The sequence below is a fragment of the Mycteria americana genome, chromosome 4, assembly GCF_035582795.1.
Source record: "Mycteria americana isolate JAX WOST 10 ecotype Jacksonville Zoo and Gardens chromosome 4, USCA_MyAme_1.0, whole genome shotgun sequence".
Taxonomy (NCBI): domain Eukaryota; kingdom Metazoa; phylum Chordata; class Aves; order Ciconiiformes; family Ciconiidae; genus Mycteria; species Mycteria americana.
This window is the reverse complement of record NC_134368.1, coordinates 5,391,368-5,419,304: the sequence shown is the minus strand read 5'-3', so window position 1 is coordinate 5,419,304 and position 27,937 is coordinate 5,391,368. Positions and strand designations below refer to the sequence as shown.

Genomic DNA, 27,937 nt, shown 5'->3' with positions numbered 1-27,937 from the left:
TGCTTATGGAACAAGGTCGAGGAGACTTTTATTAGGAACAAGGATGTCATCTACACAGTTTAGAAATATTTTTTAAATCTTTTGTGTTTTTTTAATATTAATTCCTTTTTGCTTTTATTTAACTTCCTCCTCAACCCTTTTCTTTATTTTCCTCCCTATAATCTTCTTCAGGTTTACAAGGCTCCTCACTGAAGAACAGGTATACACAGGTATCCCATTTTACTTTTCAAAACTCAACTGGAATCAGGAATTAAGAGTCTCACCTTGCAACATAAAGGGCCAAGTCAACGGATAGTCTAAACTGGCCTTGCTCCATTGATATTACTGAGGTTAGGCTGATGTACGCTAACTCCCAATTGCCAGATCTTACTTATCTGGTGCAAATAATTTTGCTATCTGCACGCAGGGAATTTGATGGGAAACATCAAAGGAGAGAAAGAGCTGGGGGACAAGGAATGGAAGAAAGAAAGGGAAAAACAACAGTGGGTTCTTTCCTTTACTGAAATAATTTACACTTCAGGAGTGTGACATTTTCTTACGTTTTGATCTGTTTTCCTATTTGCAGCAAAGTCAATGATGCCAAAAAGAACCCCTTCATATGCTATGCTAGTATCATATCAATCTATAGAGGAAAAAGCAGACAAGATCAGCTTTATGCTTATTTTCAGAGATAAACCATACTGAACTACTGAATCTTGTGGAAAAAAAAGAAATAGAAGTTTCACCAAAAGATATATAGCACATTATATGTTATGTATACAGTATTTTTGAAGTTGTTACAACACATTTTTCTCTAACAGAACTATAAGAACTGTGGGGTGGCTTTCATCTGTCTTTTAGGTTTTAATTGGGTTTATGTCTCTTTCCTTTTTACATAAATATACATATGCCCACACATAGATTCATACATACATATGCATACATTCATTCCATTTATAAATATTGATTAATGTTCTTAATAATGCAAAAATTCAAGCAGAGATTGTACTCCCCATAATAGTTCTGAATCATAACTCATCTTTTGGATCAATCTGAATTATATTGTGGTTCTTTGTAAACACGGTAGTAAATTACAATATTGTAATAATCATCCTGGTGCTTGTTATTTACATCAAAACACTTGAATATAGTGCATTCACATAAACTTACTTCTGTAGTCATAGCTTGGGAAGCTTGCATTCTGGATTTCTATTGTAATTCTAACTTTGTACTGTATGCAAGTTGCCAAATAATGGTATTTCATTTTAATGTAAATAAAATACTGTTTATTTGTAATTGGCTATCCAAGAGAAAATGAAGAAGAAGATGGAAGCAGAAGCAGCAAGTAGACAAGCAGATGTAGATGCGCACTTGGATACCAGATCTCTGGATAGCAAAGGAGCATACAGTACCCAGAACCTTGAAGATAAACAGCTTGGAAAACACTGTCAGGAAAGTACTGTACTAATGGTGTTATACCAGGTAAGAAGATAACGCTCTCAAAAAGGGATGTACAGGAGTTCAACTCTATATCACCTCCTCTTCAGAGCACCGGAAGAAGAAGCAAGCCGGGCAATCTTAAAATTTTCTGTATGTCAGTACTACTGAGTCTTTGGAACAGACCCAGATAATTTCTGTGGTTGAAGCTAGTTTTGCCTTTGTCTGCAACTGACTGTAAAAATGCAACCAAACAGAAACACAATGATGATGAAGCCTGGTAAGCAGCAGATGCTAACAATGCCAGACTGGAAATGATGAAGTCAAGCAGTTCGGCCACTTAAATTTCACAACGGATGGTGATGTTCCAGTAACGAATAGATGCTAGAGATTCACAATGGCTTATTCAGCATCCACATACACTGAATAAAGAGACTTGAAAAAGAAACACACACAACCACAAAAGCCAAGCTGGTAGAAGCACTGATTTGGGTAATTGTTATAGATAGATGAATATGACAGCTCAATGAGTATGAAAGTTGGACCCAGATGGCAGTAGGTAAGAAAAGATCACAGCATTTACTATGCAGCATAGCTGTCAGTGATACAAGGACAGATCACTCCATTAATATCAGGAAAATGGAAGAGGATCTTTTCATTGCTGTAGGAAGATCAAGGTATTAAAATTACATATGCACATATGTCAAGAAGTGAAGACCAATTGCATGACAGACACAGGAACATTTAAGCAGCTCCTTTTAGGATTGCATGTATGACTTCAGGATGTTTGATCCAAGAAAGCCTGGCAAATGTTTAAGACCTTCTATAGTGCTTTGTAAAAAATCAAAATGTTATGTAGTTGAGAACATTTGCTCTGACTTCTGATATGTTTGAGGAAGGCCAGTGATTTCACTGGGGAATCTTATGGATGAAATGAAGGGCACAAGTTAGTTGTCCTAACAATCTTCGTACTTGATTGGGCTTAAACAATGAAAGGGTGCTTTTTCAAAACCACATTTGAAAACAACCTTGTTTCAAGTATCTTGGGTCTCACAAATCACCATCATTTTGAAAACACACTCAGGAGAGTGAAAAATGTTATACCTTTACATACATAGGGTGTGTGTTTGAGTTAGAAGACAACAAAGGTGTCATGGGGCTAGTACTAGGGTGATTAGTTAGAAGAACAAAACAAGAAAATCATGAAGAGCAGCAATTGCTACTGCTTGGTTCTAGTAATCTCCCAGAGGCACAGAGTCCAACATTAGGAGAAGGAAAGAAAAAATAGTTTAAAAACGTAGAAAACTCATTGTTTATAATATTACTGCTGCTGCACATTCCTGTCTTTATTTCTAAAATGGATCATGTGTAAAAAGTTTGTAGTGTTCACTGAAAATAACTGAAATAAATGGACGGGAATTAGACTATATAATCATTGTGTTTGCCAATAGTATTAGAAAACAGCACGTGCATCAAAAATTAAAATATTTTGCCGGCCTTCCAGAGTTTTTGCTAAACCTAGTGTGCATTGGAACCTGAGTGAATGAAATCCCATTAGTCATCACCATCTTAACAATATGCACTTCATACAGAGCTGGCTTCTGCACAGAGGAAAGAAATTACCAGTACTAACAAAGGAAAGAAGATTTATAATGAGCAAATATACAAAAGCTCCAAATAATTATAATATTCACAGCTTGGCAATGACTTTCTAGGCTATGAAATTACTTTTCTTTTGGAAGAATGAAGATTTTACAAGGTTAGTATAAACAAAGGGTACTTGGAAAATCAAATTGCTCTATGCAAGTTATTGTAAGGCCTGGAATAATGGCGATAACATTTTAAAAAGCTTGCTTATGAATCGCTGTATTTTTGTTTTGTACATTATTGCCATCAAACATGCTCCCTTTTAAGTGTTACATGGGAAACATAAACGGCTAAATACAAATACCAGCTTACCCCTGATACAATAAGTTCTCCTCCCAGGTTCTGAACTTCTGCCTTCACTTTGCTGCAGATATTGAGTTGGTGGCAGTAGAGGGCAATGCGCTGCAGGTAGGCTAGCAGATCCTGTTTGCAGGCTGAGTCTGGGCACTACAGACAAAAGAAATATTTGATTAGATGTAGCTGAGTTTATATGATTATAGAGAGGTAATCAGAGGAGATAGCGGCAATGTGTGTGTATTAGGTGGATCCATTTCACTTCGTCTTTACGTGAGATACTTGAGGAAATGTGAAAATTCAAAAACTCTACCTTTCATTTAACTCAAGACTTATGAATTGTAACCTGAAGACACACGATATCTTTTTGTAGAAAGAAGAAACCTGTCTGTCAGCCACTAATGAAAGTCAATGAAAATAATATGATTGCTATGTTTGTGGGGGAGGTTAACTTATGATATCAATTTGTACAGAACAGAAGAATCTACAAAGCAGCCAAAAGACCAAGTTTGACCTGAAACTCCAGGTTGCCTGCTGGGTGTCCAGGTTAACATGGACCAGTTAAAGTCCAGATAAACCCAGTTCTGACTGATTACATCTACTCTAATGCCAGCTCTTGACTGTCTTGCCAGCTACCCTGGCATTTGTGCAGACCTTCAGAGGACACAGCTCTGCTTCAGACTTGGCAGAAGCCAGGCCCCTTATTGACACACTAAGGACTCCAGAGGCAGAGGTGAGGCTGCTTGGGTTTGGTACTGACAGATTTGGCAGGCTTATTGTTAATGCATAAATACCTTAATCTGTGCCAGAAGGAAATTATTTACTAAAATGTAAGTGACATATTAGAGTCTCTCAGCAGATGACATCAGTATTGCAGCCCTTCTAAAGAACACAACGAGATAAGTTGGTCCCTCTGCATGTCTAAAGGGATACATCTTCATACTAGAGGGAAGGCTATCTACAGCCCTGTACCATTTTGGATGCTGTGCATCTCAAATGTATTTTGACACAAATTACATTAGGTCAAATGTGGTCGACTCAGTGAAGGTTTTATAATCAATGTAACTAGAAAAGGCCCAAGTACAATTTATTCATAGTCTTTGGGACTCTTAATAGAAACTGCATCGTCCCCCACAATATCAACAGCATAATAAACAACACTTTTGTAGTTAATATTCAAAGTCTTGCCTCGAGAGAACAGACCTCAGTAATTCACTCTGATGAAACATTGCTAAAAGGGTCTATTGCTAACAGCATGTCTCCACTAAATACTCTTTGGGGCTAGCCAACAAAGTCTGACTGACAATGTTCTTTGAATGTATAGCTTGGGGAACAAAGATTTCGAATATGTCTTTTTAGCATCTTACAAAGTTTACGCTCAATTTTTGTAAAATGTTATCAGAGCACTTCAACAAAAACTGATAGAATTATACACACGCGAGTCAACAGCATCACAACCTCTGACTTGCGATGACTGCTCTAGGCCCAACAGCTAATGCTGGCAAGGAATATATTTGCAGTGAAGTAGCTGCATGTACTGCTGTCTATAAGCCTGAAAGCAGTCACTTTGTTTTTTTCTCTCTCTTTAAAACTGACGATAAACAAAGCTGGAGGTTCATTGTTGCTGTTAGGTTTAATCTGTTCTATACTTATGGCAATGCTATAATGCCTCTCTTCAGACAGTTGCCACATCTTTCAGGCATGAATCCCTAAGAGACTTCTTCTCCCTACCGGTGACAATTTAATACAGAAATATTTACCCTACTCTTGAAGTCTATGAACTGAAAGAAATGAACTTTAAAGCAATACTTCTAGAGAGCTGACAAGGCTTTAAATACAAGTACCTTGGAGCGAATGAAAATGTAAGATCTCTCTCATTGGAACAGTAATTAAAAATGCAACTGTCCATAAAAAGTTTATATTGCATGAGTGTCCCCAAAGTTCTGTAAAATATCATTAAAGCGCAACCATTAAAACAAACACTTCATTCTCATCGTGATTTTACGGCTTATTATTAAAGTGTGCATGTTACAGTCTTCTGAAATTTAAAATGTGACTCAAGCCAATGCACTCTAAGCATAGCAAGTCTCTCGGTGTTTCTTTCTTGAAAATATTCCACCTCTGCAAATATTGTAGACTAGGAATTTCATCAGCTGACAGATGGTTTTCTTCTTTCTTATGCTAAAATGAACAGATGCTACATCTGAAGGATTGGAATGGGTTAACTACAGGAAAAATGCTTGCTGATAATGAAGAAAATCTAAACCCAAAATTTCTGAGCTTATAGGAAAATGGGCAGCTTTAGGTTTCTTGACAGTCTGGCCCATATTCCGTGGCAGGATGTGTTACACACCATTACATGCTTACTTGAAGAAGAAAAATAAATACTTATTTTAAAGAGAAAGACTAGAGGCAAGGAAGTTATCAGTTCCCACTCCCAGCAAAATTTCTCCTGATGACAATGAAAGGAAAGAAACTATAGGAAGTTTACAAGGGAAAAAACAGTCAAATTTAATTTGCCTAAATCTAAAATTAGCTACCTAGAACCTGGATTTGAAATTGGGCTCTTGACTTTTAATATGATGCTTCGTCTTGCTCTCCAGGTGGACAGATAATCCAATCTGAAAGAAAGGGGCTGAATATAGCGAGTTCATCTTTTCACTTGTGACATGAATTTGGTAATGGGACTGAGGACACAGACCCTAGAACAGGGAGCACGGGGCCGTCAGGTGAAAGCGCAGTACCCTGACGCAAAGCAGAAGAAAGGGAGTCAGGGAATCTTGAAAAAGAAAAGTGCCATATCAAGGGAAATTGCTGGAAGAACGAGCTGAAAAGAATATAAGGATTCCTAAGCATATGGCAGGGGTAACAGAGCATCCGAGTCTCTACTGCTTTCATGGCAGCAAACATATCAGTCTAATTCTAAGAGAATCATCTGGGTCCAGAAGTGAGGCTGTGGAATAATCCAGGCGTTTCTGAGGTTTAGAGAGACTCATTTATGACTTTCCTGTACTGCAAAACCCAGGCTGATTGGTATAGAAGAAACAACTTATATTCAATGGGTAGATCAGTATCCAAGCAATTACTTTCAATAGGTAATTTTCTGCCAAGTAAAGATAACCTTTTCCTGCAAAAGGCAACTCAGTGATAGAGGTTACATTATATTTCTGCTCATTTTTGTTGTTACCTGATCAGCTACCGCCCGTGCCAATTTGTCCATCCTCGATCCTGCCTCTGCAATCTTCTTGGCCGCATTAATGACATCTGATGTATTCTTCAGGGGGCCTTTACCTCTGTGAAATACAATACAATTATGCCCAATCTAAATAAATCATGAAAGGCAACAGTTTTAGTGCCCCTGTTTAGTGTTTGATTTTAAAATAGTAACATGAATGACTTCTTAATTTATTACAATTTCACCTTTTAACTACTTTATAGTACAGCTTGATTAAGAAATCGGTCTGCTATATTTCCTCTCTCTTACAAAACGCCTCACTAGCAATTTAGTCTGATGGTGCCTTCAAGCACATGAGCTATACTTAATAGTATATGCATTTTTAAGTGCTCATTAAGCCAACATTCTTTCTGGAATACACAACTATTTCAAAATTATGTTACTCCCATGCCAGTGCTAATGTTAGAATGTTAGATTCTTGCCAGAGCAAGAATGTCACTTTTTAGAAAACATTTTTAGTAGATTTGTCAGAAAACAAAGGTACATGAAGCATAATCCTTATGTTACACTTAAATGTTACACTTAAATCATATATAATTAGCTTTAAGACTGATCTTTCACTATACTTTTAAGATGATGCACAAAACTCTGATTTTAGTCATTAAAGTTACCAAAATATATATAGAAAAAAAGTAAAAAGACAGTGCAGACTTTTCTGAGTTTGCTTCAGACTCAAAACAACTAAAGTCATTTGTAATAATAAATTTGCTACTGCTCCTGAGAATGGCTCAGTTGGAAGCGAGCTGATTTTCCTTTTTGTTTTGTTTTGTTTTTATACTATGTGGAGAAATATAGCTTCAGACTGATGGCAAATCATAATATGATCAAACTTAGGCTTTTTTAAACTAAAACTGAAGGCATTTTTTCTAAGCACAACATAGTATTATTTTTCCTTTTTTTTCATCTGTAATGCCAAGAATAACATACTGAAATGTATTTCCATTTTTATCTTCTTTCCATACTTTCAGTTGCACCTTAAACAGATATTGAAATACAAGTATCCCACTTTTGTTGAACTTACTTAAACTGTAGCAAAAATCCTTCATAGTGACCTCGTATGGTTCTACATTAATTACATCGGCAGATCTGACTGTCACAAACTCCATGCATTTGAAAAATTATTCTATTTTAACACTGCTGAGGTTAAAGTCAACCAAAAAGGTGTGAAAGGCTTTGTTCTGTTTTAATGGAATATATTAAACAAGTTTTTATTGAATCTGATGTAAACAGAGGTGCACTTTGATTTTTTTTTTAATTTACTTCAAATATGACAGTAGTTTTCTCTCATTCTCTTATTATTTCTGTTCTTTTGATGGTAGAAAATGTAATTACAAAACTTTCAATGTGATGTTCAATGTATCAAAGGTTGTCTGGGAGGTTGCAGAAAGCGTTCATATTCTGGGCTGTTGCTTTAGAACATTATTTCTTCCTTCCATGAAATGATGGTACCGTTTGGACAGTTTTTCACTCTGTTTTTGGGCAGAAGGATCAGAGACCCAAAGACAATACAAATACAAAAGTAATTAAGATTCCTCTAAAATATCACCCTTCTGAGGAGGTTCTACACTGTCATTTGGTGTACAGGAGTGGTGAGTTTACTGCAAAAACAATAGTTGTAAAAGCACAAACTGAGAGAAAAACAAATAAGCTGAGAGAATAATTACTTGGAAAGAAGTATAGTAGTAATCTATTAAAGTAAGCAAACTTTCTATATGCATAATTAAATTTAAAATGGGTAAAAATGTTTGCTGTTGCCTATTGAACCAATGAACTAACTATGCAAGTGCAAATAGTCTAGTTATTTGCAAATTAATGGTATTTATACACCCAGCCCATCTATCTATCTGTCTATATATATATAAGGTATGTGCAAACCCTATATTGTCAATGAAGAGGCTGTCTCCTCCGAAATGGGTTGAAGGCTCCAGACACAAGGCATGTGTTCAGCTGAAGATTAAGAAATCTATTTGAGCATCTCAGTGAGATGAATAAATGGATGTCTGATTTTAATTCTGAACAAAAACATGAAGATTTTTGTCCAGTTTTGTCTAATCACATTTTGATAAACACCATTTAAACTTTTGAACTCCCATTAAAAATAAACACTGAAAAACCTTTAATTTATTATGGTGATCTGTAATTCAAAGAACCTTGTCAAATGTTCTCCCTGGTGTGATTAACAATATGACTATATTTAAACAAAATAATTCTGTTTATATGGTATCATTAATGAATGGCCTTTTGATGCTTTGCAATTAGAAAAGAACAAGACATCAATAGAAAAAAGAAATGAAAGCAAAAACAACCACCATTACTGACAGGGTCCAATAAAGTATTAGATCAAAACAGTTGCATTTCATTTGGGGCTTTTTTGGAAAGAAGTTCAGTGTTCAAATCAATATAAATAGTTTTGCCATTATTTTTGATTGACACAAGTTGTGTTGAAATGTTGAAAGTTCAGAGAGGCACATGCATTTAGATGGGTACTAAACGAAATGTCAGTTGAGTGTCTGTAAGGTCACAGACTATCTTTGCTGCTGAAATTCAAGATGATCTGCAAATAAAACAGATTCGCAAATAGGACAAAAACTTCATGTGATTAATCCCGTTTGGAGAAATATCCAGAACAGTCATGTGTAGAGAACTGTACAGCCCATCCCATTAAGTATGGGGTGTGTTACCTGGCTTTGCATCCCCCAAAACACAGCACATCATCTCAATAGGCTATAAATTACAACAAAAAGGAAAGATGTGGGATGTCTGAAGAAGGCCTCAGCACAGGTTATTTTGTCCTTACCTAGTAAAGTCTGTCATTTCCATCATAATCATGCACATCTGCTTTGCCAACACAATGATGTCATTACCACTGTCATCCCACTTGGCCACCTCCGCATCCAGTTTGCTCTTTTCTTGGTGGAATATCTCTACCTGCTCGGCAATCTTAGCCTTCTCCTCCTGGGGAAGCTGAGCCATGATAGCCTGGAGAAAAAAATGGGAGAAGTTGGGCATTAAAACCAGGCAGCTAGAAACTACACATTTCCAGTGGTCCAAATGGCATGCCCAACTTCTAGTTTCTTTTTATGGGAGTTGAAGATGACAAGCAAAATCCAGTAGACATCTGATTTCTCTTAGGACAGGCAAAAACAAATTCACAGGATGTTTATAGCTCTTCTTATACCTTCAAGAATTTAAAAATTATATATATGATGCCATGATATACAGATTATTCAAGAGTCGACACAGGAAGATTAAAGAAAATCCCTGTTAAATCTTAACTTTTAGGTAGAACAAAATGAATGACATCTATGGGAAAAGGCAGACTGAATTGCCAGTATCTTCCCCAGTCTCATTCTCTGTCAGAAACAGAGGCTTTCTGCTTAACCCAACACTAAAATAAACTATGACATGCAAGATAATACATTTGAAGTGAATTGTAATGAATGTACCTTTCAATAATATTTAGTGGTCTAATTGCCTCTTGGAAGATATGCAAAAAGGCACTACACAGGTTGATACTAATCTGCCTTGACTTTACCAGCAAAGCTGAAAGTTCCCCGCCCCCCCAAAAAAAAAGAAGAAAGAAAAGCCTACAACATTTTAATAATTACTTTTGAAGATCAAATGGACACTTTCAATAATGATTTCCAAGCTGAGCTACTATTTGGCTTTAGGGGTTCTAAAGACCGCATTATGCATTTAATGGGGTGTGACACATGTTTAAGTGTCATTAGATTTTTTCTTGTTTATGTCACTTTCAATCAGCTGAAGTCTTTCTCTACATATTCTTAAAATGCTCTTGGCTTTTAAAAATTCATAATTGACCTTTTCCAAAACTGATATTAAAAAAGGTTATAAACAGTAGATCGGAAAATGAGAAATTTGCAAGTTAATCAAATTAAAATTCAACACATGAGTTTTAATTAGGCCTTATCAATGTAACTCAGCAGTTTCAAATGTTAGCATATTAGTCTTTTCACAGGAAAATGCAGTGTAAGTCAAGCTAATAAATAAATAAATATATAAAATACACATAAAACACTAGAACCAACGAATTACTGAAATTAAAAGAATGTGATAGGACTAGTAAAATTTGGAAAGCCGATCTGCATGTCTTGCGTGTGGTTTCTTTCCACGGGCAGCTTCACCTGCACACCCGTTAAACTGGTATACAGTGTTTTAACATTTCTATTCCAGATGCTGATGTGTTTTCAAAGAAGCCATATCCTATAGCAAATGCAGCTCATAATACCAAGTTTTATTTCACTGAAGACCAACACAAGTCTTTCTCCTGAAATACTAATAGCTTTATGGAGTAAGCATATTAAACAAATCCATTACGTTCCACAAATAAAAATCCAGCTTTTCTACAGAAAAGGTTCAAATAAGATACTATTCTGCTTAGCAGATTCATTTCAATAAGTCACTCAAGACCGTGGACTGGGTGGCTTCTGCTTAGCATGTTTTCATTTTATGTTTTCGTTGTTTGTTGCTTCTTGTGACATATTGCATTCTGCGTTATTCAGGAATGGGACTGTCTTTATAATAGATTATGTTTATACAGTGTGTAGCTGATCAAAGCAGAAGGTTTTAAGTGCAGCAGTGATAATAACCGCAATAAATGTAATAGAATTTAAGACTCCTAAGTCCCTAGGTGAACTAGATTCTTAGTAAAAATATTACTGCAGTCTTTACTTGGTTTTCAGATCAAGAAAGGATGATACGCTACCCAATCCTAGATGTAACAAAAAATAATAAAAAAAAAAGACTGTGAAATAGCTCAATACTTTGGTACTTGAGACTTACTTTAGTAGTCATTTCTTTGAATATATCAAACAGGACTTTATGCTCTTTAACATATAAAAATCCCCCAAAGATAGTCAACTGCATCCAGAACATAGTTCTGTCACTGTTCTCAGGGTAAGGTATCCAGGCGTCATTCTGCAATTCTCCTGACTGCATGGTTTTCAATGCCAGTTCCTGGTCACCCAGCTCTCTGGGATGGGACCTACAATCCATCTGCTCTTCATCTAGTGATAATGATATATATGATACGTCCTTGATATGCAAGGACAAAATTTTTTGTTCTTGGGGTGTAGTGATAGAAACCCAGCTTTTCTGATACGTGGTATGCTTTATTTACCATCTGTATTTAATATTCAGGGAAATGAAGACAAAAAGAAACCTCTGCCCATTCCACTGTATCTATGTCTCACATTCCACCCATACCTCTAAGTAAGCATCATTTAGGTTTGCATTACTCTACTGTTTCTTTTCAGGGTGTAAAATGTTTGTGTCAAGCCCTAACATACTGTGGGTCTTCCTACAGCAGCTGAAAACTCCTCTTTACTGGGTCATCTGAAGTGATCTTTCAAAGCATCGTCGCCTTTTGGTCTTCAGGTTCTAAGCCCTACAATTCCTCTTCTAGAATTCAAGGTAAGAAGTCACCGTTCCAGTTACCAGCTTTTGCTATAGTGTTTGAGTGCGTGTGGGGAGGATGCTTCTCATTAGTCCATTACTTCACTTTTAGCACTTATCAGAAGAAACGGCAGACCTGTGCAAAACAGCCATGAAAATCATTCCGGTAATTCCCAGTTTCCCACTGGTTCTCTGCTGGAAAATTTTAAGGCTTTTTTTTTTTAAACTCTCTTTCCAGTCAAATATATTTCCATGATGTCATTTGCCCCCAAAATTATATTCTGATGCGGGTTTTTTTAATAATCTGAGCTGAGCAGCCTATTTAGTAAGAGGTAAACATTCATCAGAGGGTGGCATAATCCTGAGTATTAACAAACTTCACTTCTCCGGCACCTGTGACCCCTGAAGCACTCATCAGCTTAATTTGCAATCCCCACGAACAAACTGAGGTCACAAATCACAATGACTCAAGTTTATCATGATGTAATTACCCTGGTAAAATTACATTGACTCAGTAACAAACGTCTTCAATTACAATTAAATTACAGGGACTACTTGGTAGCTTAAACAGATCTTCTTGACAGGTTTGCACACTGGGAAACATGACTAATGTAAGATTTCTCTGGATAAAGCACATGGTGCCCTGAAGGGTTTGTGGTTTGTTGTTGTTGGTTTTTTTTTATTTTAATTTGCTGACTACTCCCACGGTTTCAGCACATTCCAAACCTGCAAGGCCTTCTCCTACAGCACTAACTGGAGCAAACAGCTGATACAAGGCATCACAGAAGCCTAAGGAATATCATTCGATAAAGTCAGTGCTTTTCAAATAGGTGAGACGTGAAAAAGCTTTAAACACCTCGGTCAGCTTTCTCCCGCCCTTTTTTAAGTGACCCTGAAGATTTGAAATCACTGCATTTGCTTTCTGAGGCACAGCTTTTTATTTGTAGCTATGCAGATACTTAATGTAGTACGTGGGGTTTATACTCACCCTTGCACTCTGGCCAGCAATAAGCTGGTCATCTTCAGTCTGAACACTTGTTCGGCTGCGGACGTCATAATCTTCCTGCTCAAAGTCTGAATCATCCTCTAGCTCTTCAGGGGTCTAGAGAGGAAGACAGGGAGAGAAAGCAAAAGAGAGGAGATGACAAGCATATAAAGGATACAAAGTCCTATGTACAGTAAGCTCTTATTTCATCGACTACCTGCCCAGGAAATGCTGTTTCTCTTTCCTTTTAAATTAACTTGTCTGCCCAAGCAGTCAAGAACTGAAATTGAATTGTCTTAAAAATTAAGCTGTTTGAACTCTAGTTTTCTTTACAAATGGCATTTATCATTACCTTGCTGCAACTTTTCTTAACTCTGTTAACATGATAAATGCAGTTCCAGGAACAAATATCCTTTGGACACATTAACAACCGGAATGCAGTATTTCAAAATAATGTTATTTCGTATATAAATGGACACTAATACTATTATATTACTGGAATCTCCACGTAATCTTCTAAAGAGAAAGTAAATACCTGGGAAAAAGTAACTAACGTCCTGGAAGAAAGAGTTATCAAAGCAAATAAGAGATTTCCTCTTGAAAGAAAATGTAAATTATGTCAACTGGTTTTGAAACAAATGTAAACTTTACAATCTGCTTTATCTTGTTGGTTCACACGGTTCTTTTCAGATACAGAGCTTTGGAATTTGCCTCATCCCCTAAACTGAAACCACGTTATCTCCATTGCTGGTGCTACGAATGGTGTGAGTGTCTCTGGGCAGGCTGATGAAATCTAGTTACGTATATGCTGGCTTCAGGTTGTTTAAAAAGTTGGAGGGAGGGAGAAAAAGAGATAACTGATGGATGTTTGGTTTTTTCACCTTCTGGCAAAAAATTAGGAGCAAAAAAAAATTTCCTTATATATGCACAGAGAGACAGCCTACTTTAAATCACTATTTAGTACTATATTTAATATAGATGGTGCAAAACCAGAAATAGTCTTTAGAAGGAAGATTATATTCCATTTTGTGCTAGAATAGCATCTAGTACAACAATCTGGCCATGAGTAACTTCTGTAGGTACAATACATGGCAGTGGTAATAGAAAAAGAAGATCACAGTAACTGTGCAGAGAAATCCTCACCTTGCTGGATACCCATATGCCTCGGTGTTAACCTAGAGGGCCAACCATTACAGAAGAAATCATCCATGATGGCATTTCATGCTCGGAGGCAACGTCAAGTTTGCTAGCAGAGGTGCTAATCATTGCCAGTTGTCATTACAACTCTGTCTTGAAGATGCTCAGTCACTAGGAACTGGTCCAAACCCTCTAACATAACGTAGAGAAGTCTTTTGGCGATATTTATATTACAGCCGGGTTTCCAACATGAAGTGCACATCACTGTTTGTAGCGGAAAATCAGCTGCTTTGCTAGCTACGTGGTGAAGTGCACATGATGGGGAGAGTAAAACACAGCCATCTTCATCTGGCTTAAAGAGTATGAATTAAATAAGTGTTTTGATGCCGAGCGCTGGAGGAAGAAATAACCAAGTGTGACAGCATGGTAATGAAACTCAGGCTGCATCTCTGAAGAGATGCATGTACAAATAGTGTAGATAACAGGATAGACAGGGATGAAGTTCAGGTGAAAAAAATGAATTTGTCGTTTCTCTTCTGCCACGGGAACAAAAAGGAAGGTCGGTACCTATCATTATGATGTCCAATGGTCTTGCTTTCCAATCACCTTTAATCACTTTATTCTCTCTGCTCAGCTGTTTGAGGGCAGGAGGGGAGTTTAAAATCTGCCATAAGCAAACCAGCTACTAAGTCCCTGAGCAAAAAAGAGTACTTCCTATCATAGGGCTCAGCTTTTCATCTGCCTGGGCTTTACTGTGAAGAATAGGAACAGGGTGGAGAGTTTCAACCCCTTCTTCATAAACCAGCTGGTTCTTCCCCGTCCTCCAAGTCCATTCAACTAGCCAGTTGCACTGGTCAGTGTAAAACCAGCACCGCTTCCCCCCCAGCTATACTCTTCATAGTTTCTTCTGTCTCCACTTTTATAGATAAGACTATAAAAGATAATGTGCAGCCCTTTCCCAGGCTTTCATAGTCAGAGTTGCAGTAAAGTAAAGGCATAATACTCAAAATATTACATCTCAACACTGTAAACGGTAAGGACATAAGGATGCCTCTCAAAAAGCTAAAATATTCTGAAAATTCTATGTTTCAGGGATTTATTCTTAAAGAAACATTCAGAAAAAAAACAATTTATTGCTGTTACTGCCTGACATTCATAATCTTAAAATCTGTGGTCTTTAAAAGGTTGAAACTTAATGGGTATAGATGTTGAACTTGGAGAAAATGTAGTGCAAACCAAAAGGACAAGTTAATGCAACTGTTAATAATATACTACAAATGCAAGAAATCTCAGTATTTCCCCTGTGTAGAAATGAGATCTAATTCAAACCTAACTTTCAGACTCACTCACTTAAGGTTTTCAAGTGTGGAGAATTTAACACCCTCATTTTCTTCCAAAAATAGCTACATTTTTCTCTAAGATGAAGAACGAACAGTAGTTAACTGCTATCTGTATGCTGCCATTTCAAACATTGCATGCTTTTCACTCTTGCATCATTGCTTTGTTTTATCTGGTCTCTTGGAGATGCAGCCCATATATAATAGGTTCTCCTATTTGTTTAGACACAAATGAGAAAAAAAGAAATATTATATTGAAGTACCTTGACTTAAAGATTTTTACTCTTAGCAGGGCCTTCTAAACGTACTATAACAATTCTAATTTTGTGCACAACGAACAGGACCTTGGTATTTAAAACCCAGTTTCCAAGACAACAAAGTCTGGAACTTAATTTATCTGAGTTGGAAGACAGAAGGACTGAATCAGTCTTGCAGACACCTGAACCTATGGTCACCCAGACATAGGGAATATGGATTTGAGATCGGAGACAGCTTCCAAACAAAAACCTGACAACCACCAGTGGCAGGAAGAGCTAGGGTAATTTTCAAAACTCATTGATTTCAACAGAAAAATGGACCATTTTCATAACTTTTAGTCTGTCTGTTCTGTAGCGACAGGCTGTAAGACTTCCCAGGACTAATTTTTTTTTTTCAAATAGAGTATCTGTACTACACATAGAGCATATTCTTCACTTCATTTATATAATTCAGATGAATTCTCCCAGTGTAGAAGAGTCTTTCACGATCCTGGATAAATCACCCAGTAAATATATACTTTCTCTTTTAAGATGCATGCTTTATTTCTGATATGAATTTGGTGACTTTCAGCTTCCAGTCACAGGAATTTTTATTTTTTTTTTAAATATCTCTCTGGTTGCTAGACTGAGGATCTTGCTGTAAACAAAATATCTTCCATCAATATAATTTTGGTTTATCTTTTGTAGCTGCAGTATAAAAATGTGAATTATGCATGTATAAGTCGTAAAATGGCATATATATGCAGATTTATAAAAGCTATTTTTTTAATATTTCACCAATTCAAATATACTTGATGAAGATAGAAACCCCACTATGCTATAGTGCTGTATGCATTTAAAAATTGTAAGATGCAATTATAAGAAATTCAGCAGTGTAAATGCCAAGTCAAACTAACCTTGTAGTGAGAGGAAAGACAGACTGAAAAGATATTCCTCCATTTTTTACCACTAAAATGCCCTCTAATTCTAAAAGCTAAGGAGAAAAAAAAGCCTTTATAATATGCTTTTCTATTCAACTCCACACCATTCTGTACATTTGTTTTTGTACAAAGGCAGTTGCCGCCTGAGTGACTCAGGTGCTGCAAGCAGCATCTGAGTGGCAAAGACAGAGAACTTCTCACAGCAGGTCTTCAGCTGTTTAATGATTTACAGTAAAATCTAATACTCTAAGTTCAACCCGAGAAGCACCAGGCAGTCAATGTAGACAATGAACCCCATAGCACGCTTTGGAGATAGGCTATTTAAAAAGATGATGGGATTCTGCACCAAGTCTAGTTTTCCAGAGGATCTGAGATGTAGCAGCACTTTGGATTTCACCACAGTCGCTACCCCATAGGTGATCAAAGCTAAGCCTACATTGACAAGTGTGGAAGAGCAGAAGAGGATTCATACATCCAAACAGTTGGTGCTAAGGACCCCACACGTGCAGTACCCTCATTTCATTCTTATTCAGGCTCGCTGTAGTCTGCCTCCCATGCACTGAAAGTCCTTTAATGATAGAAGTGCACTTAAGATACTCCTAGAGCACATCTTCCAGGATCACCCCAAAGAATCAAGTTTACATGCTCTAAGACTACCCTGTAACATGAACTAAAACACGGCAAGAGGGGACAACTGAAGGTTGGCTTCAAGAGTGCACTCCTCATCCAAACAAATGGAACACTAACGCTAACGTAGATGCAACCAGCAGCGGCTTTGCCGATAGCAAAGGCCATGGGTGAAAAGAGAAGACTGGCCTCGGAGGTACACAAGAATGAGAAAAGGTGCCGTTATGATTCTTCCTAACTGTAGAGAGGGTTTCTGTCTAATAACTGAGGGAATTTCATAAGTAGCTATGAAAAAAACAAACTGTAATTTGATCCCGATGCGGTAATATAAAAGATGTTGGAACAAAGTTATTATTTTCTATCTTATTTTTAGGCTCTATAATTATATTCCTAAATTTATTTATACTACTTCTTAAGTTGTGAAAGAGATTTTTTTCTTCTGTATAGATCATAATAATAGTCCCCAATGCAAAAATGTCTCCTTTCCCCTCCAAAGGGACAATCAAATCTCTCTTTCTCAAGGGAAAAGAGAACAACAGAGACTATCCCCCTTTCCTTCAGCTTACTAGAAGTAATAATACCAACAAAAATTAATTTAAAAAGTGGCTTCATTTCCTCCACGGAATGAGGGAATCATCTCAGATAAATTCAATCTTTCGTGGCATGCACATGAACAATTACTGCCTGAAAATAACTGTTTGTGTCAGATGCTCTAAAAAGTTTTCAAGGTTGGTTTTTTTTTTTTTTGGTAATAATTCTGCAAGAAGTTTTACAACCTGAATTAAAGGTGTGCATGAGATTTAACAGATTCCTAGATAAAAATATTCTAAAGACTGTCTTTTATAGCTTAATGCTCACCTCCCTTTAATTATACATTCCATTTCAATGTGAGATGTCCGGATGGGAATGCTAAAGAGTGCCTCAGACTGAAACTAATTTTGTTTTCTACAGAAAATAAGGTTCTGATTCAGCAAACTCTGGCCTATGTATGTTTATATATGTGGACTTTCCCAGTTAACTCACAAGGATAATGAGTCCATTTATGTCCTTTAGTTCTCCGCCTGGGTAAGGAGCACTACATTTAGCTCCATAAACAAGTTAATTGTCTGAAGGCAAAAATACATCTTCCTAATCTGGGTAAACAGAATTCATTAACTCATATCATACAAGGAGAGGAAAGTAGTAGCCGATACAATTGCAAAAGTAACCTGGGATGTTTCTAAGGACACTGCAAAGCCTGCATGCTGATCAGCTTTCCAAGGTAGTGGTTAACATGAGACAGCAATGAAATAAGTGCATGTGCCTCCAGAATTTAAAATGGTGCTTTGTGCTTGGCAGGACCATCTCACCCAGTATGGACAGTCTCACGGCAACCTCTCTGGGACAGCTCGGGTGTACAGGGGGGTGCTGGAAGCCAGGACTCTGCGTATGGGATAGGAAAGCGTGGGTCTATAGCAGATCCCACCTCATGATTGTGTATCATGAAGCAATTTAAAATGACTCACGAGAGACTATAAAAGATTAAAATCTGCTTAGAAGTGTTCTTGTCCTAAGAGAAATTTGAAAACTGCTGTTACGGACTAAGCAACTGGATAATCAAAGGAAAAAAGGAGATCCTTTACTATGCAGATCTTTCTTTTCCGTAAGAGTTGCAAATACCCCAATGCTGCAAACCCAGAAAACAGGGCGGGTTTGCCCCCATCATCAATCATGACTATAATTCAGGCTACCTGAGATTAGCACTGGGTAGGGAATGGAATTTATGTTTCGCAGTTATAAAATTAAGCCTGTCAAAAGCTTTTTGTGTAAATGTTAATACATAGTGACAGATGACTAAAATGGAGCTATTTTGGAGTGCTCCAACTGCCTGAAGTCTTTCATCAGTCCCATACTACACTCACAACCACGAGTGTATGTTACCTGTTTGCTCAAAGGGATGAGTTGTTGTTTTAGCACTGTTATTTGCTTCATAAGTGTTCCCTGTGATTTTCACCATAGCTTTATTCGTAGGTGGCTTTCACCGGGGCAGATTCAAGGTAATTTGGGTTTCAAATAAGGGTTTTGATTGCTGAAGAGATGTCCAAACCAGGTTTGTTTTGTTTTGTTCTGTTTTTTTTAAATCTTTGACTGTAAACTACACTGAAAAGCAAGACACACATCTACTCTAACAATAATTATGTTGTTCTGTGGTTTTTTTTATTTATTTGGTTTTTTTAAAAGATGCCTAAGCAAATTGAATCAACTGGTTAGTCAACGCTGAAATGACACATTCTTTACCTCAGTAAACATTCAAAACCATCCCTGCAGAGGCTCACTGGAGCAGCAAGATAATTTATTTACTCATTTAGATTTTAACCAGACTTACCTCATATCCTAGGCAGCACACATACATTCGGAAAAAAAGCCCCAACAAAATTCTACACAAACTTTGAAGATCTCAGCAAATTAATGCTATTACTACAGAAACAGTAATGAAGTTTGCATCTATTGGCAGTTGTGACCAAATCTTCTCCTGGTTATTAACAAATTAATTGTGGTTCATCCCCTAAAATACCTTCATCTCTTTACTTACAAATTCTTTTTTGCTGCACATACTTTTGTTTCACGCTTGTTTCAATGTCAAGCTTTTCTGGCTTATTATGAAACAAAGTTGATTCCAAGAAGCTTTTATATTCCTCTCATCCAATGTGATACTTTTCTGTAAGTCCCAACTTTTATTTCCCAGGTGCCTTACATACCCTTATCATCAGAACAGCTTTCCTGATGTCACGAACTCCATCATAAACCAAGCGGGAGGCATCTATGAACTCATTCTCTTCAAATGGCTGTGGGACATTCGCACTCAAAGCTTCAATGGCAACCTCAACTTGTTCAGCAAAACGTGGCATAACTAGATTAAACAAAATGAAAGGCAGTAACATTAGACACCTTCTTTCATGAACATTTGCCCCCGCCTTTGGGCATAAATACTTTCCAGTAGACATGGTACATACTGTTGTTACAATTTCAAGACCCAGGAAGGCTCATGGCGTGGGTTTGTGCTGAGTCTACACATGCAGAGCTCTGGCACATTTTCTGACAGCATGAAAATAGCCATCTTCATATTCTCTCCTCCAATTGCACAACAAAGAATGTAAAACTTCCTTTAAAAAGTGTGATTTCCTAACTTCTAAAAGACTGCAAGCTATCTGAGCTATCAGCAAAGTACATTTAAAACCTTTACAACTTGGAATGAACACAGTACATATTTATACCAAATGATTAAAGCAAAATACAGCTATTATGCCTACTAATTTAGATAACTAACTGCAGTTTAGCTCATATTGAATAATAATAATTGTATAAGGGACAAAACAGGTTTAGAATGCAAAATCTAGCAAATGACTTTTGTGAAGGTACGTAAATGGACATTCTGTTTCTTCTCTATCATCATGTATATAACAAAAAAATAGGCATAGATATTAGCTAACAGTATTATAAACTGTGATATGAGCTTTTTGTATACATATCTTAAAGCAATTATTTACTTATGTAAATAGTTTAAAGGCATCCCTTGAAGTAACCAGAGGCTTTTTTTCAAATTTTACACAGGATTCCTTTGAAGGTATAATCACTTTCTGCATACCACATACGCAGAAAGATAAATGTTCCCTAAATCAGTCCTCTCACAACTTAAACCCAAATCCTACAAACAGGAACATGAACATCAGGTCCCACTAATTATAATGCAACTATACTCCTGTACTTAGTTACTCCTATTCTTCAATATTTTAACATTAATATTGGAGGACTGGGCTTTCATATACTACAGGACAAATAGGACCAATGCTTCATTAGAAACCTGGATACAAAATCCATTGGGATTAATTCTTACAAATTTAAGGAACTTGGGTCAAGCTTAAGATTTATAGACAGCAATCTTTTTATTATATTCACATCATTTTTATTACTTGCCTTCTTCTAGCATCTAGGTATCCAAATCATGTACCATTGGCTTTATTATTTTGGTACTATAATTGGAAGAAGAGGAAAAGATGATTCCTAACTCAGTTGCCTTTTTGTTATAATATTATCTTTCTTTATCATTTTTTCCCTAGACCTTATTTTTAATACACTTTTTGGTAGCCTGATCCCAACTGATGAATACAAAGAGGAATTTCCAATGTCATTTTCATCAAGAGCAGAGACAATCTTTCCTAGGAAGTAAACTTTCACTGCGGTAGGAAACCACATTTTCTTCTTGACTGAATGTCCTTAAATATATTTTACTCATAATGAAAACTATGTTTTATGCATCTTACTTGCTATCTGATTTAAAGTAAAAACACAGAAAGACATGATTCAAGACTAGTTTACATTTTGAAGAACAACTGGCAGAAACTACAAGCTCAACCTTTCTGTTTCTGGCATTTAAGTATTACTGGATGTTAAAGGGGAACCCTTTAAAGGGATATCTCTATTCGAATCTTGTTTATTCTGCCTACATATATATAAACATATATATATATATGTTTGGTCATGTACACAGATGAAAGAACAGAATTGTATCTTTCATGCAGATAATGTTCAATAAGTGCTTGGGATATATTGGAGAAAACAGGAAAAAGTGACAGCAACAATAAAAAAGTAAACATTAACAAAACATTGCAAGGCAGAGGGGAAACATTTTAAGTAGAAAGGGAGTTTGAAAGAGCTGGAAGTTTTGGAAAGAGTATTAATAAATGCATATATCAAATTATCTTAATTAATGGAACACTTGAAAGTGTAGTAGGAAACTAATATGATTGCATAAGGAAGTCTTTAGCCTGAAAAACAAAAAGCAATCATTAAAAATACAAGGAAAACAAATAAACATAAAGAATAAAAGAAAAATTATTTAGGGTCATAGGGATAAAACAAGTAAAGCTAGGATGCAAAAATGGCAAAGAAAAGGAGGCAAAGAACCCTAATTTTTACGGTCCTTAAATTTCTGTCTGGAATTTCCTAAATAGCAGAGGTAGTCAGGTATTTAACATAATTAGTAGTAAGTGCAACAGACCTGAATTAGGAAAGGGCAGTTTGGAGAACACCTACACAGACATAAAGAAATGTGTCTATTAAATATGTCTTCAAGTTAACAGAGCATAATAAAATTTACCCTGCAGTTCTTAAGAAAATAATCAAAGCAATTTTTGAACCATCTTTGAGAACTCAAGAAAAACAATAACAGTGAAAGTTCCAGGGATTTAGAAAAAGAAGAAAAAGCACTTATGTATTTATATAAAGGTAGAGAAGAAAAGAAGGAAGAATTACAGGATATTCAGCTTAATTTCAGTACCCAGAAAGAAAATGAAACATGATGTAAAGCAATTAATGTTTAATTATCTTGTAAATAATGAGCAGATGTCAGAAAGGCAACGGATTTGTCAAAATAGGTTGCATCAAGCTATTACAATATTTTCCTTGACAGGGCAGCTAGCTAGTGGCTTGGGAGAAGCAGTAGATATGATACAGCTTGGCTTTGGTAAGATTGTTGAGATGGCCACACATGACATTCTTAGATGCAAAACAAGAGAAATGTAAATTAAATTACTGTAAGGTGGACATGGAACTCATGAGAAAAAGCATCTCAAGCAATAATTACCTGTGGTACATTGTCAAACCAGAAAGATAAGTCAAATGGATTTTTGCCATATGTCTAACAATGTGATGCTATTGTAAAAAAATGGCAAGGGTCAATCTAGAATTATTACAATATATAAAAAAAGACTTGAGAGAAGATACTGTGAAGTTGCACAGTGAGGCCCTAGTTGGAGTACTATGCTCACTTTTTAAGTACCTGACTGAGATTTTTGTGGCGTGTGTATAAGAAAGATGTGAAAATGTTTTTTTTTTTTGAAAAAAAACACGTTTTGTGTTTGTATCCAGACATATATTTCTATGTTTCAATAACATAATTTAGTCCAAATAACATAAATGCTTCTATACGCTTTATCTAGAAGCTATTTCTGAATAATGTTTAAAATACTCAAATGAAGGAACTGCCACCAGCTCCTCAAGGAAATCGTTCATAGCCTCATAGAGTTCACTGCTCAGAATTTTTTCCTCAAAAAAGAAGATAAAGATATTTATTTTAGTCGACGACTGCAATTCATTTCTCTTCTTGCAAGGTATATTGTAATTTACATGTAACATCTAAACATTATATTTTGGCTACAATTACTGTTTTCCATTTTTTTTTTTACTTGACCTACGAATATGAAAGCACACAGCAAAAGCAGTCAGGGATACCTGCTGTATTTGTTATGCTAGTCTGGTCACAAGCAGACCCTCTGAAGTTGTAGTCTTAGGCACAGAGATCTACAAGGGAGATATAGAACTGAAATATTTTAAGAGATTATTTACTTGCTAAATCAGAACTCCCCCCGGTATCAAGGCAATTGTTGTTAAAGTATATAATAGGCAGCTATAGGGTCTTCGTTCAGCACCAGATCCTGCAAAATGTGCTACAATAAGAAACACTCCTCACCAGAAATAAACATTTAATTTCTGAGAGATGTTTTAAACTCATACATTACTTTACTAAAACAATGTTATTGGACTTACAACTACCCTTTGCTTGAAATGGATGTGCAAGAGGGACAAATAGGTAGAGGTCAAAGCAGAGCTCAATTGCCAAAGGATGACAGGCTTTTCCATATTTTTCCATATGCTCTCTGTATGGGATTTTTTCTCCTTCTACCTAAATTTTTAAGTCTCTCAGCTCAGTCAATGAAGACTTACACCAATAATCTTCCAGATCGAAGCCGCACAGGTCATTTTTCTCACTATGGCACTCGAAAGATGCCAAGTCATGACTCCATTCATTCATTCAAGCAGCAGCGGTAGCAGATTCATAAGCATCAGGCCATGTGGAGGAGATGGAAAGATACATTTTGTTTGTTTTGGTGAACATGAAGTACTCATTTTTGACCACATGTATTACCATGGGGACTGCCCATTGGGTGTGAAAGCTTCTTTCAACAATTTTGACCTTGCAGACCTGGCTACGGTTTAGTTCTTAATTTACATATTTACACGTGAATATTATCTACTGTTTCAAAATGGAAATAGCCGTTAATCTATACGATGAATTGCTTGCTTGCCAATTGTATTTTTACATCAGTACTCGTTTTTTATTAGACAAGCAAGAAAAAACATCTTAAACTAATATCTGCTATTACTTATAGTTTCTCGAAGCATATGTTGTCAGTAGAGTTTTTGGAAATTGAGTTAAGAACTGTATTATTCTCCAGTTAAGGTTATTTGGCCACACTTGAGGAGCTCCATGACAGTGATGTATGGGGAAATACCTAACTCAGTTGCACCCACAAAACCTCCAGTCTTTCTTAGCTGTCATTTACTGTACAAAGAAGGATGTTCCTATGCCGACAGTGAAATAGCTACAAACAAAATTCAAGCAAAGGCATAAAATCTGTATCTGGAGTTGAAACTTGTAAATGCATCAGACAGAGAATGATTCATTTATTATGCACAGAAAGATTGGCTATGAATTTCAGATTCAGAAGCAAATCAATACTTTTGGGGAAAAATTAAATATCGGTTTCTTAGTTTGAGCTGTGGTCTTGAAAACAGTTATGCATACGCTTAGACTGAATAATGTGATCCATTAACATCTCTCAGTCTAACTACATGAATTAATTAGGCACCTGCATAAATGTTGACAGAATCAGGTCCCAAGTTAATAGCAACACTTCTAATTTACTGACTTTGTCATTCTAACAAATAAAGATTTTGAAGCCTTTCTGTAGATGAGTTTTCAATGGCATTGAAAGTGAGATCACTGCCAACAAAATCTAGGTTGAATTGCTGCTGGAGAAAAAGTGGGAAACAACAAAGTTAAAATTACTTCTATTTCATCTATTGATTAATTTTTAATATTTTTTTTTATTTTACTATCAGCATAACAGAAAACTAGCACATCACCATGGGTTAATTCATGCCTTGATACAACCTGTATTTTCTTGTGAACTACCCTGCTCCGCACAGAAAATATTTTCTCTAAAGCTTTTCTTGTTTTTCTGCCACCCTACCCATATCTCCTACATACTAAAATTATCAAGTAATTATCTATTTCCTAAAAATATATTCTCTACTGACTTTTTCTCCTATGGCAATCAGTTTGTAGTGCAATGTTTGTACTTAAAAACATAGCTGCAAATTTTGGTCAGTTATATGGGAACAATAAGATCACTGATAGATAGGGAAAAGTTAGGTTACATAATAAAATTATTGAGATAAAAAAATTAAAATGTTTGGGCGTTATTGTTCATAGCATTAGAATATTAAGTTTCATTAATATGCAAGATTAAATGAATGCCTAGCTAATTTAATGCGCTTTTATGGCCTTATTATTTAGGAACTTGAATTCCTCACAATCTTAAGTAGATGTGAATGTTCAGAAATCTAGAAAGGGATAATTAAGACACAAAAAAGCAATAAAGGTCAAGGTCCCTCCAGGTGCACGGGTTTCTAATTCTTAGTAGTATCACTGGGAGTTAGGAAATGTGGCCTGGTTTCATCCTACTTCATACATCTGAAAGTTAGAAATCGATGTTTCCCTATACCAAACGGAGAACAACAGATGTTTCCATTAGACAATTAATCACACCTACTTTAAAAAAGAAGTTCAAGTTCAGCTGAATCAAATTCTGATATTCCTCTGCCCACTGAATAGAGAGGGAGGACAGATGACTGGGTTAGACCAGGTGTCTGCTTTGGATGACCAAGTTTAGGCATAAATAAATCCCATTCTTGCACCAAATCCTAGAACACTGTTGGCTCTAAATCAGAAGGGTGCCCAGGAGGGCACTGGCTGAGCAAAAAGTGGCTACTGTCCATCCAAATCTCACTGGAACTGAAGGGTTCCCAAAGATCTCAACTTTGGGGCATTTTTTTCTAGCCAGAAGACTAGTTTTGAACGGCATCAGTAGAGCTACTTCTCAGAGTTTCATTTTAAAGAGACAAGCACCTACTCAACTCTTTCTAGTATCCAGGGGTTTGGATCCAAGGGAATCACCCTTCTCAAAGACCAGAGGTTGTTCTCTGGAGCCAGACTGTCCTCAGACAAACCAGATGCTTGAGCTCCAGAGACATAACTGATACTAATAAATAATAATCTCATACTCCCTGGTAAATTCAGCTTTGCCCTCTGGCTAGCTCTTCGTAGCTCTACATTCACTTAAGCATTTGTTCTTGCCCTTCAGAAATTTTATTTTCTCTATGCCACATTCGTAGAGACTAGACACACAATTTGAGGTGCCAATCATCTGGTCAAAATAGCCCTTAAGTGGCTGTAAAAATCTGGTCTGATTTGGGTAAGATTATTCAAGAATGACATGGCAGTCTAACGGTTTGGACCACTCACTGCTAAAAGTTGAAGGAAGGATCCCCGAAAATCTCACACAGAGAATCTGTGTTTCTACTAGTCATCACAGTTGTGTATGTCACATAAATCAAGAAAATTATCCAGGATGACTGGTGGTATTGTAAGCTAAGAGTTATCAGGGGAGACTAATAAAGCAGAAATCCATGAATGACCCACTACATTTTAAAAAATGATGCTCTGTTAGGAAAGAAGCCCAACCATTATCCAGATTTAAGAGGTTTTAGTACAGCAAATTCACAAAGCTATAGCTTATAATTTCAGAGTTTTGAATGAAATTTCTTCTAGTTTTTTTTTTTGTTTTGTTTTGTTTTGTTTTTTTTTAAATTTATTAACTCATTATTTTACTTTATTGAGGAAAGAATGTAGTCTACTACTGGGAAGTTTAAGTATTTTAAACAGGTATTTAAAAAATAATTCCTATGGGGTATCTGACATACTCTGTTGAAGACAGCACAGTTTCTCAATTTAGTTTGAAGGATGAATAAGGAATCGAACATGACACCTCATTTAGCTTGACGTGTTTGTCAAAGTCTGTTTCTAGAAGAACTGTAAATTCCTTATCAGAAGATTCTAAATATTTCATTAAATGTTTATTAAACCCTGGTCTCATATCATATAATAATTTGCAACATTTCAGTCATGATTATTATATTACTAATTAAAAATAAAAAGCTTTATAAACCTCTGCTGAAATAGTGTACAATATATAACAATGTTAGACCAACTGGTTTTCCAAGAAGCAGATTTGATTTAAATATTTTGTTGCTTGGGCTGATGTATGCTTCCATCTATGTATCTTCGTAGCACATGGTGTGCATAGACATATCATGCATCCACATACATATATTAATAATATTTTGGTTGCCGTGGATGAAGAAATGCCCATATATAATTATGGCTGTGGTTTACATCACTGGCTTGGGTTTTCAGAGGGTTTACCGTTCTGTGCTCAGAGAAGCCGTCACTGACTTCCATTACAGCTAAATACTCATAAGGAAAAATGTGACTCCTCATCAGTCCTGGCTATCAAACCCTATGCGTCTCACGTTGGTCGCTCAGGAAAGAGGAAAAGCAAAACTAGGGCAAAATTTGCAGCATGCTGGTTTAAGTGCTATGGCATAGAAAAGGATGAAACATCGCTGTCCAAAGCACAAGACTATCTTTTCTCTTCTTGCTATTTACCAGTTAGCTTTTCCCCCCAATGAAATGGTTAAAGGATAGATGTAAAATGATGAATATG

General features: G+C 36.3%; 1 protein-coding gene across 2 annotated transcripts in view; it reads right to left on the bottom strand.

The window, feature by feature from the left end:
• Positions 1-27,937, bottom strand: part of CTNNA2 (catenin alpha 2) — a 534,072-nt gene that overhangs the window by 27,882 nt on the left and 478,253 nt on the right. For both annotated transcript variants that reach the window (XM_075499501.1, XM_075499502.1), the window contains exons 13-17: positions 20,009-20,160; positions 12,996-13,109; positions 9,390-9,571; positions 6,545-6,650; positions 3,376-3,510 (exon numbers count right to left, since the gene is read on the bottom strand). In XM_075499501.1, the coding sequence (XP_075355616.1) occupies positions 3,376-3,510; positions 6,545-6,650; positions 9,390-9,571; positions 12,996-13,109; positions 20,009-20,160 (689 nt within the window). The remainder of the gene's footprint in view (positions 1-3,375; positions 3,511-6,544; positions 6,651-9,389; positions 9,572-12,995; positions 13,110-20,008; positions 20,161-27,937) is intronic.